Source organism: Rhincodon typus, unplaced genomic scaffold (genome assembly GCF_021869965.1).
Source record: "Rhincodon typus isolate 14 unplaced genomic scaffold, sRhiTyp1.1 hic_rhity00000690, whole genome shotgun sequence".
Lineage (NCBI taxonomy): Eukaryota > Metazoa > Chordata > Chondrichthyes > Orectolobiformes > Rhincodontidae > Rhincodon > Rhincodon typus.
Genome location: NW_025966328.1, coordinates 23,639 through 34,167, shown reverse-complemented (window position 1 = coordinate 34,167; position 10,529 = coordinate 23,639). Strand labels below are relative to the sequence as shown.

The window sequence follows — 10,529 nt, the reverse complement described above, 5'->3', positions numbered from 1 at the left end:
ATTCTCAAATTGAAGTTTTAGGGATGGGGGTATTAACCCATAACATGGTCAAGTACACTTGAATGACAGCACAATTCCAACAGGTCTGACTCAGAATCCCACCTGCCACAGTCCCCTGAACCAATGTCAGATCTTCCGTTTGAAATGGAAACAGTGACACCTAAAATACTGTAAACTTGAAGACAGACTCAAATACAGCTGAGGTAGTGGAAAATTTTATTTACAACCCCATTGAAAATCAGCAAATTGTAAAGGAAAAACCTACAAGTTCTCTCCCCAACGCCCGCCCCCCCACCCCCACCCCCCAATGCATGCAAGGTTAAGAGTCCGGCTGTACACGCTAAAATTAGGAGGTAGCACGGACGAAAGATACAAATGTTTTATTTTGTAACCTGAGCCAGGAGTCTGAAGGAATGTTTACAAAACATTTTACTACTTCCACACTAAGTCACAATCAATACTCAATACTAACAAAAATACAAAATAAAGGCCCAGCCTCCACAAGAAGCCAAGTTTACAGTCCAATAATGCTTTAGAAATCATTTAAATGTCACTTCAAAATAGTTGGAGAAAAAGTCAAGAAGCTGAGTTAAGCACGCTCTCCTCTGATCCGCCGTGCCAGTTGGATGTCTTTGGGCATAATAGTCACTCGTTTGGCATGGATGGCACACAGGTTGGTGTCCTCAAACAGGCCAACCAAGTAAGCCTCACTGGCTTCCTGTAACAAACAAAGTTAATCTCCATAAATAAAACCTGAAAGTTTAGTCTTACACTGTGCCTCAGCACTATTGTCCTTGTTGACAATTCAATGAAACAAGTCAAAACCCCACATTTTAAAAATTCTCCAAACTTCCATTACTCCTGTAATAATTTAGTTGGCTATTTGCTTCAAATCCCCCTAATATCCAGGAAAGGGTGCATTTCTAGAGGGCAGCAGGGAGAGAAAAGTAATTAAAGTGCACACAAACTGCAAGCTATCAAGTCATTAAAGTTCCAAAGCACACATACTCAATTGGATCAGGGAAGAAAATCAACATGCAACATATTAGCAATAAGCAGAATCAGAAATCCAGACAAGCACATCTCGGTACTGTCTGAAACCCCTAAAGACATTCTAAACCAAACAAATAGCAGGGAACAGCAGAAATATTGGGTTCAACCATACCCCCGGATAGTTAAGATGCAGAATAAAGCTAAAATCAAAAGAAGTTACTTTCTGCCACATCCCAGCGGCAAACAGGGCCACAATGACAGTAAAGGACCAGAGGAAGAGCATTCGAATTGTTAAAATTCCACAGGAAAAGATTTAGATATTAGTGGGTAGTCACATCAGCAGCCAGTGTCAGAGCTCAAGGTCTCAAACATTGCGTGTCCTACCTGCAAAGCTCCAATTGCAGCACTCTGAAACCTCAGATCAGTTTTGAAGTCCTGAGCGATTTCCCTCACCAGGCGCTGGAAAGGTAACTTACGGATAAGCAACTCCGTGGACTTCTGGTATCGGCGGATTTCTCGGAGTGCGACGGTTCCCGGCCTAATTGTGGGAATACAAGTTAATAAGAAACGAATTTACCAGTTGGTTCAATGGGTGAAAGCGGCCCGAAGAACAAGCTAATAAACGTAACAATCTCTCTTCCTACTCCGCAACAGAGACAAGGGATTTGCAATCCGAGAGAGTCGAACCCTAGGCCTAAATTTCACTATTTGAAGCTTTCAAAATAGTGGAAGATGTTGAAAGTTAAAAGGAAAATAAATGTGGGCCGAGAAAATCTGTGAAAGCGTGTTTAGAGAAATAAAGCAAAGACTTTCTGGTTCTCGAAGGAGACCATAAATAACACTCACCGGTAACGATGGGGTTTCTTCACTCCGCCGGTGGACGGAGCGCTTTTCCGGGCTGCTTTGGTGGCCAGCTGTTTCCGGGGCGCTTTACCGCCAGTGGATTTACGGGCGGTCTGTTTGGTACGAGCCATCTCCGCTCACAGGATCTACAAGGAGTAAAAGCAGTCAAGACAGGTCACTCACCCGCTAGCCTCCCGCTCTGTGCGGAGTGACGAGCGCCAAGTCCAATCAGCATGCAGCGGAGGCGGTTCTTACACAAACCCGAATTCACAAAACGAAATGGCGGCTGTGTGGTAGTCTTCTACATTAGAAGCTGGGAAATCACCTAAACCCGGGGCCCACCCACAAAGATCAGGCGATCACTTTACTTAAACGCTCCGTCCGGTTTCAGTCCCATACAAGCTGACGCGAACTGGAGGAGGAAGAATGATCCCTTCTCTGCATGATACTAAAACTAGTAATTCCACTTTCCCTTCCGCCGCGGGGCCCGCAGCGCCGCTCAAAGAACAAACCCGAACTCCTAATCGCTGTACGAAATACAAACAAAACACAGGCCGAGGCCATACCCCGAGTTTGTACATGGCCGGAATCAGACACCCATGATTCGACGACAAGAAAATATACAACTCAGCCACCGAACCAAAGATAAGCGCTAGCGATGACAAAAAAATTCCAAACGAATTTCAGTCCAAATATAAACAATAAGAAGCAACTTTGCAGGACTTCACTACTCACCAAACACTCCTCACAACAAAAATCCGACTGTGACTGGCGGCTGTTCTAACACCATTATTTATAACCTACATGACGTCATTCCTGGGTCAGCGTTCCACAACAGCCTGTCCTTGAAGCTCATTGGTCAATGATCATGGTAGCAATTGTAGTATGGTAATTAGCGGGATTGGCTCCGCCTCCTTGTTCCCTGTTGGATTCAGCCTAGTTCCTCCTTCACGTTCATGCACATAAACAACAGAATTATTGCAGCAGTGAAGAGCTGATGTTCGTGTAAATTAACCTGCTTAATGCAAATACCATCTGTCTATTTCTCCAAAACCAATGACTGTTCCCATTTCCAGAATGATATTTCAAAATTAAGATATTGTAAAATGCCTTTTGCAATCAAAATACTACTGCAATCCTTATTGCTCCTTGGTGTAATAAAGTACTTTTGTTTTTGACGATGGCGGGGAGGGTGAGGCAGCATTCGTGTTTAATTGCATGTACTCAAAGGACGTCCTCTAGCCAACTCTCTCGCCCACTCGTTTCCCTCCCACTGAGATTTCATTCAGCTTCAAACCGGTTTGCATTGCGGTGAAGACATTTGTGTACCTTTAAATAAAGCTTAAGAAGATATTTTAGTCAGCTTTCAGAGGTTTACACATTTACTACCAACCGGAACTGATCATGAAACATGTGAATATCGTAACAGCATGAATTATGACGAACACAGCACTCGTGGTTTGTTTCAAATTTTTCATCTGGATCTTATTTATGTACTATATCATGACCATTTTAAAATAGGTTATTTTAAAGAGATTTAATTATTGCTAATTCAGTCATAAATTGTGGAGCAGGGCAAAACTCGTAAAAATATAAATAGGTAATACAAGTTTAATGTAAGAAATATGTTCACTTTCGGAAAATGCTTAGCACGATGATCCATTATATTTAAATTACACAGAGAATTTTACAATATAATTTCAAAAAAGACACTTGTGCTTCATTTATTTTATTATGATTATAATTCTGATTTGTCCAGTTAAAGAAATAAAAAGGAGGCCATGAGTCTCAGAGCACCTGTAAGGTTTCACCTATTTAAGGCGTTATCCTGTACTCCTGGCTTTTGCCTCTACACTCTAGAGGGTGTAGGATAAATCAGCCTCCACGTTCTCGAAAAGTCATTTTTGACTTGAATCATTAATTTTGTTTTTCTTTCCATTGGTACTGCCAGTTGTATTGTATTTCCCCAGCAGCTATTGTTTTATGGATAAATCAGAGGTCTGCTTAGTGCCAGGATGTGGTCAGAAGTCACGACACCGGGTTATAGTTCAACAGGTTTATTTGAAATCACAAGCTTTTGGAGCACTGCTCCTTTGACTTCACCTGCTGAAAGAGCAGCGCTCGTGATTTCAAATGAACCCGTTGCACTATAACCTGGTGTTGTGTGACTTCCTACCTTGTCCACCCCACCGTTGTCCACTGGCATCTCCACATTGTGCCATGATAGCCTTGACAAATGAGCATAATGCTGCACCAGTACATATGGAACATTCACATTCGGGTGTTATTGCAGAGGATAGTGTGTCTTACAAATAAATGTATAATGACCTTCAAATTTAATTGGTAAGATTAATTTTGTTTCTCTTGTAATTTTAAGATGATAATTGGATTACATATTAATTTCTATAATAATGGCGCCTTAATGTGCTAATTCTTGATTGTTTATACTGACTCATCCCCACTAAATATAAAACAGTGCCATGACTTGTTCAAAACTAAATTACTGTGGCAACTGGAGATCTAAAATAAAGACTGGAAATATTCTGTAGAAATATTCTGTGGAGGAAAAAAAGTTAATGTTTCAAGTCGATTGACATTTTCAGGACATGTTAACTCTGCTTCAAAAGTAATTCATTGGGTGTGAAGCACTTTGAGAAGTCATGAGGATGTGACCAGATGCAACATAAATCTAGTATTTTTTTTAAAAATGTGGAGCAGAGCCATGAAGCCCAGGTTTTGGGTTTGAAATTTCAGATTACTGAAGTGCAAGAGTCCATTGTAGGTGTTACTAAGACCATGGGGCTCAGACTGATTTAGCTTGCAATGTTGGAGGATGTTCCAGGTTTATTTTTCCGTTCATCTACTTAAGGTATTCACTCCAGGTGACAATATTCTGTCAAGTTGGTGGAGGCTTAACACTACAGCTAAGTGAAAAACAAAAAAAAACTGTGGATGCTAGAAATCAGAAACGAAAACAGACATTGCTGGAAAGATTCAGGATGTCTGGAGCATCTGAAGAAGGGTTACTGGACCCAAAATGTTAACTCTGATTTCTCTCCACAGACCTGCTCGAGTTGCTGAGTTTTTACTGCAGCTGAGTGACCATGCTTTATGTGAAGATCATAACAGTTAGTCTAGCTAGTTATTCCAATGTTTTTTCCCGCTTGATTTGAACAAACTTGGAATCACTAGCTGAATCGGCATTGAACTGGGAATGATTTTACTGACTGAGTTTCACACCCGCCGGTGCATAATCCCAAGCCCTCCTGTAATTTCTGAGTACCAGGGTAGAACTTGGCAACTCCTGCACTGGATGTGGCCATATTTATAATTATTCTCTGCTGTAATTGGCTTTCAGTATGTGAGTGGCACTTCACTGTGCCTAGGGGAACTTGTATGGTTTTATCTCACTCCATCTTGTGTTACACAACATCAACAGCAAAAGATAAAAAGAAAAAATTTGATTTTTCCATTAATCACATCATGTAAAGCTTGGCAGGCCCTCTCTGACAAGTCAGTAATGAGTGGTGAACAGTTTCTGATTTGTATCTGTATGCAAAAACTAGTTTACAGGTAATACTCAATATGGAAGTGACATCTAGATCCTGACAAAATCACAGGAGAATTAGCAAGGTTCTTCTGCTGAAGATGGGATGGTGGAATGAGGAACATAGTTGCCTACCATCAATTGAAAAGTCCTCATTTTTTAAGGACCACAATTTGCCCCCCCGCAGTGGTCGAAAACGCCCTTGACCGCATCCCTTGCGTTTCCCGCACCTCAGCCCTCACACCCCCTCCTCGCAATAAAAACAAAGACAGAATTCCCCTTGTCCTCACGTATCACCCCATTAACCTCCGGATTCAATGCATCATTCTCTGCCACTTCCGCCACCTGCAATCTGATCCCACTACAAAGGATATATTTCCCTCCCCACCCTTATCTGCCTTTCAGAGGGACTGCTGTCTCTGTGACACCCTCGTCTGCTCCACACTCCCCACTAGCCTCACCACTCCTGGCACCTTTCCCTGCAACCGCAGAAGGTGCTACACATGCCCCTACACTTCCCCCTTCACCTCCATCCCAGGCCTCAAGAAAACCTTCCACATTAAACAGATGTTCAGCTACACATCCGCTAATGTGGCCTGTTGTATCCGCTGTTCCCGATGTGGCCTCCTCAACATCGGGGAGAGCAACCGCAGGCTCGGAGACCGCTTTGTGGAGCACCCACACTTGGTTCGCGACAATTGACAACACCTCCCAGTCACGAATCACTTCAACTCCCCCTCTCAGTTCCTGGACGACATGTCCATCTTGGGCCTCCTCCAGTGTCACAACGATGCCACCTGGAAACTGGAGGAACAGCACCTCATATTCCGCCTTGGAACCCTACAACTCAATGGTCTCAATGTGGACTTTACGAGCTTCAAAATCTCCCCACCCCCGACCTCATCCCAAGACCAGCACCCCCTCTCATCCCCGCCTCCTTGACCTGGCCATCTTCTCTCCCACCTATCTGCCCCTCCCTCCTCACTGACCAACCCGCATCCCAACTTCCTACCTACACCCACCTTTACGGGCTTCATCCCCGCCTCCTTGAACTGTCCGTCTTCTCTCCCATCTGCTCCACTGTCCACCTTCTATCACCGCCCCCCTCTATTTATTTCAGAGCCCCCTTCCCTCCCCCATTTCTGAAGAAGGGTCCCGACCCGAAACATCAGCTTTCCTGCTCCTCTGATGCTGCCTGGCCTGCTGTGTTCCTCCAGCTCCACATCTTGTTATCTCAGACTCCAGCATCAGCAGTTCCTACTATCTCTGAGAAGCTGTAGGTTCTTTTCACGATTTTTTTTAAGCCAGAGGCCACTTGGAAGGTCAGAACTGAGAGGCTGAGATGGCTGGAGAGTGTGAATGATGAGAGTTCAAGGAGTCAGTGCTCTGAATGATGTGATATCGAAGTCAACTGTTATTTTTTTTCCAGTTACCTCCTCCCTCACCTCTTTCTGTCTCTACCACATCAGTGCTCTCTCCTCTGATCAGTGTTCTTCTGGTAAGTGATTACCCCAGTCACTGCTTCCATAATCAGTGATCCTTCGCTAGTTAATAGTTACCCCAGTCGCTGCTGCCTCCCTATCCAAATCACCACTACTTCTCCACATTTCACTCCCTACCTCCCTCTAGCCTGACCCCAACAGTGGTCCCTCAATGGCTCCCTTCAAGCCATTTATGAACGCCCACTGACTTTGCACTGTACTGAAATCAAAAATTTATCCCTTCAATGCCAGCTAGCATTTTACAACAAATCAATTACTTTTGAAGTTCAATTGTTGTCATTATGTAGGTGAATGTGGTGGAAGTCTGGCACATTGTATGACACCATAAACAGAAGCCTTTTTTGTTTTGTGAGGTGTTTGAATAGACTGGAATGTATTCCAGGACATCATGCAAATTCTGTGCTTCTTCACATAGTGTCATGGAGATCTATCACATTCACTTAAAAGGGCAGAGATCCAGTTTACCATATTATCTGTTGGAACTGTCCTCCCCAAAAGGTGTAGCACCACCTTGGTACTTCTTTTCCCTGCCACTGAAATGAACTGCCCTCAGTATTGCCCACTTTCAACAGTGCAGTTTTTGATTTTTTTGATTTTGGTTTTGATTTTATTGTCCATGTACCGAAATACAGTGAAAAACCTTGTTTACGAGCAGTATATGCAGATCAGTTCCCTAGGAATTACACTCACCACCTAATGACACAGATCTTCCTTAACACTGCCAGTCAATAATGCAGCCCTCTCTTGGTACTCATAAGATTCCAACCTAACAATATTTTAGCTCACGTCAGATGAAACATTGTCCCATAAAACACTTGCAGTACAGGCACAGCATGCTTTAACCAGAGTAAAGTTCCTTCAAACATTCCCACGGTAGGTGCAGCATGGTTTAGATAGACTAAAGCGTCATTCTTATGATGTCATTAAGCTTTTGAAATTCTGCAGATATTAATCTGGCAGCATCACTAGATATGAATTATATCAACAGCAAATCATCGAGTCATACACCATGGAAATAGACTCTTTGATCCAACCAGTACACACCGACCAAACTAAACTAGTCTCACCTGCCTGTGCATGGCTCATATCCCTTCAAAACTTTCCTAATGATGAACTTATCCAAATGTCTTTTAAACTTTGTAACTGTACCCGCATCCACCACTTTCTCTGGCAGTTCATCCTACACACGAACCACTCTTAGTGCAAAAAAGTTGCCCCTCGTGTCCTTTCTGAATCTTTCTTCTCTCACCTTAAAAATATGCCTCCTAGTATTGAACTCTCCCACCCTAAGGAAAAGACCCTTGTCACTCATCTTATCTATGCCCGTCATGATTTTATAAACCTCATAAGGCCAGCCCTTAAACCTTCTATACTCCAGTGAAAAGAATCCCAGCCTTTGCAGTCTATTTTTATATCTCCAACTCTTCATTCCCAGTAACATCCTGATAAATTGTTTCTGAACCCTCTCCAGTTTAATAATATCCTTCCTATAACAGGGTAGACAGAAAATGGTGTTAATGTTTTGAGTCCAGTGATCCTTCATCACAAGTTGAAGATAGCTGGGAAGGTTGGAATATATAGGCGAGGTGAGAGCTGAGAAGAGAGGTGAGGCCAGTGGCAGGAATGAGTGGTGGGGCGGGGGGCAGAAACAGACACACTGACAGAGAAAGAGAGGGGGGTAAAGAAAGATTGCTGATGATAAGCTGAGGGTCAGAGATAGGGTAGGGTGCTAACAAGAATTCTAAATGTTTGAAAATGGATTGGCTGTGCTAGGAGCAGCCCATACAGGATATGACCTAGGGTTGTGATGCTGGTGGTGTTGGGGCTTGGGATAAGGTGCAAAGGACCAACAAGAGACAGGTTATGATTTGCCTCCTGTATTTATGTTCTCTTGATTAGAAATTATGTGCTCATATTCTAAAATTGTTAAACTCAATGTTGAGGCCTGATGCCGTTGTGCCTAGCTGGAAGATGAGGTTTGTCCTTCCTGCTTGCGCTGAGCCTCACTCATCAGTGATATATTTGTCTGCCTCATCCTGTTCTGTCCTCTCTTTTTGGGCACCATTTCCAGGTACTCTATTTTCTCCCACCACACTCTTTCCCTCCCCTCCCACATCAACATAAGTTCCATCCTTCCTCAGTCACTTCAATTAACTATATTCAAAGCTGAGACAGACTTTGAATTAAGGATTATGGGCAAAGGCAGGAAAGTGGCATTGAGGATTAGCTGATCAGCACAATCTCATTGAATATCAGACCAGACATGATAGGATGAATGGTCTACTTCTGCTCCTGTGTCTTATGGTCAGAAGGTCTGGGTTCAAGTCTAACCTGCCAAGCAGAATTATTATTATATGTCTCAACAGGTTGATTTAAAAAAAATCAAACTAAAGCAAGATACAGGAAAAATTTGCAATCAGGTAAATTTCTATTCAAATTATATGCCAGTTATTGGCATTGAATACAAGTCAAATTGACCATTTATAAATTTTAAAGGTGCCATGCAAAAAAAAAGTAGGAGGTAATGGGAGACCAAAGTCACCTTGCTAGAGGGATTGGGATGTTTGGGAAATGATACAGCAGGAAAAGGGACAATTTGGAAATGGCATGAGTGCTACAGAATGTGGGATGGAGATGGCACTGAAGAGGGATGGGAATGAAATGCAAAGGGACGAAAGAAATGGAATGTGTGTGGCATGAGGGTAACAGCACGGGATAATGATTTAAAGTAGTACAATAAAGACACAAATTACAATGCACATGTTTTGCAGGTCTCTGCTGGTATGGAAATATTTTATTTTTTGAAAATTACTGTCTACACTTACTGTACTATATTGACTCATTTTAAATTTTATTTTCTTTCTTGAAATAATGTTCCATGTGCAAGACTATATGACAAGTGATATGATCTTAATGTTTAACCAATGCAGTTTTTTAAATTAGCCTCCAAGAAGGGTGTTTAAACACAAATTGGATTTTCTCCTTTTTTTTCTGCTTGGCTCTTACTTGATATTCTGCTGTTTGTCACATACAAAATGCTGGTTTACCGCATAACATTTTTATTCATGTCACTTCAGTGCATTTGCTAAAAATCCTTACTGAGATTAATTCTGAACTTCACTTATGTAATGCCTTTGACAATACAACAAGATCTGGAAAAACTTAATCGATAGGTAAGAAAAGAAAATACTTAAAAACAACATTGGAAATTGCTGGAAAAACTCAGCAGGTCTAGCAGCATCTGTGGAGACAAAGCAGAGCTAACTTTTTGGGTTCAGTGACCCTCCTTCAGAACTGTTTCTGATTTTCAGCATCGTCAGTTTTTTTGTTTTTGAAAAGAAAATGCTTGCTGGGCCAAGGAAAGAGTTATCAGCACATGCAATTATAACTTGTTTGTCTGTGAATTGCATCAGAATAAATTAGCTTAGTTTGGTTCACTATGAGGGATCAGGAAAATCTTGCATCTTTAATAAATTTCCTAAACTATTTCTCTGCTGCCAGATTAAAACAATTCCTTTCTCTGTTAGCTCCTGGTTATGATTTGCCTCCTGTATTTTTGTTCCCTTTATTAGAAATTGTGTTCAGCAATTAAGGAGTGTGGCACTGTCTGAGATGCCATTATTTAGATGAGGCATTATATAGAA

At 42.1% G+C, this 10,529-nt stretch overlaps 1 protein-coding gene across 1 annotated transcript; it reads right to left on the bottom strand.

The window, feature by feature from the left end:
* Positions 1–365: 365 nt before the first annotated feature.
* LOC109922943 (histone H3.3A) lies at positions 366–2,676 on the bottom strand. The gene is made up of 4 exons (XM_020522970.2): positions 2,572–2,676; positions 1,840–1,982; positions 1,378–1,531; positions 366–718 (listed from the first exon to the last, which is right to left on the bottom strand). The coding sequence occupies exons 2-4, from the start codon at positions 1,965–1,967 to the stop codon at positions 590–592; spliced, it is 411 nt and encodes a 136-aa protein (XP_020378559.1). The 5' UTR covers positions 1,968–1,982; positions 2,572–2,676; the 3' UTR covers positions 366–589.
* Between the last annotated feature and the right edge of the window lie 7,853 nt (positions 2,677–10,529).

What these genes read in the sequence shown, in the direction of transcription:
- LOC109922943 (XM_020522970.2), bottom strand. Translation starts at nt 1,967, where the DNA reads ATGGCTCGTACCAAACAGACCGCCCGTAAATCCACTGGCGGTAAAGCG. An exon ending in AAGAAACCCCATCGTTACCG is followed by an intron (nt 1,532 to 1,839) that starts GTGAGTGTTATT and finishes TCCCACAATTAG; the next exon opens with GCCGGGAACCGTCGCACTCC. An exon ending in CTGCAATTGGAGCTTTGCAG is followed by an intron (nt 719 to 1,377) that starts GTAGGACACGCA and finishes TGTTTGTTACAG; the next exon opens with GAAGCCAGTGAGGCTTACTT.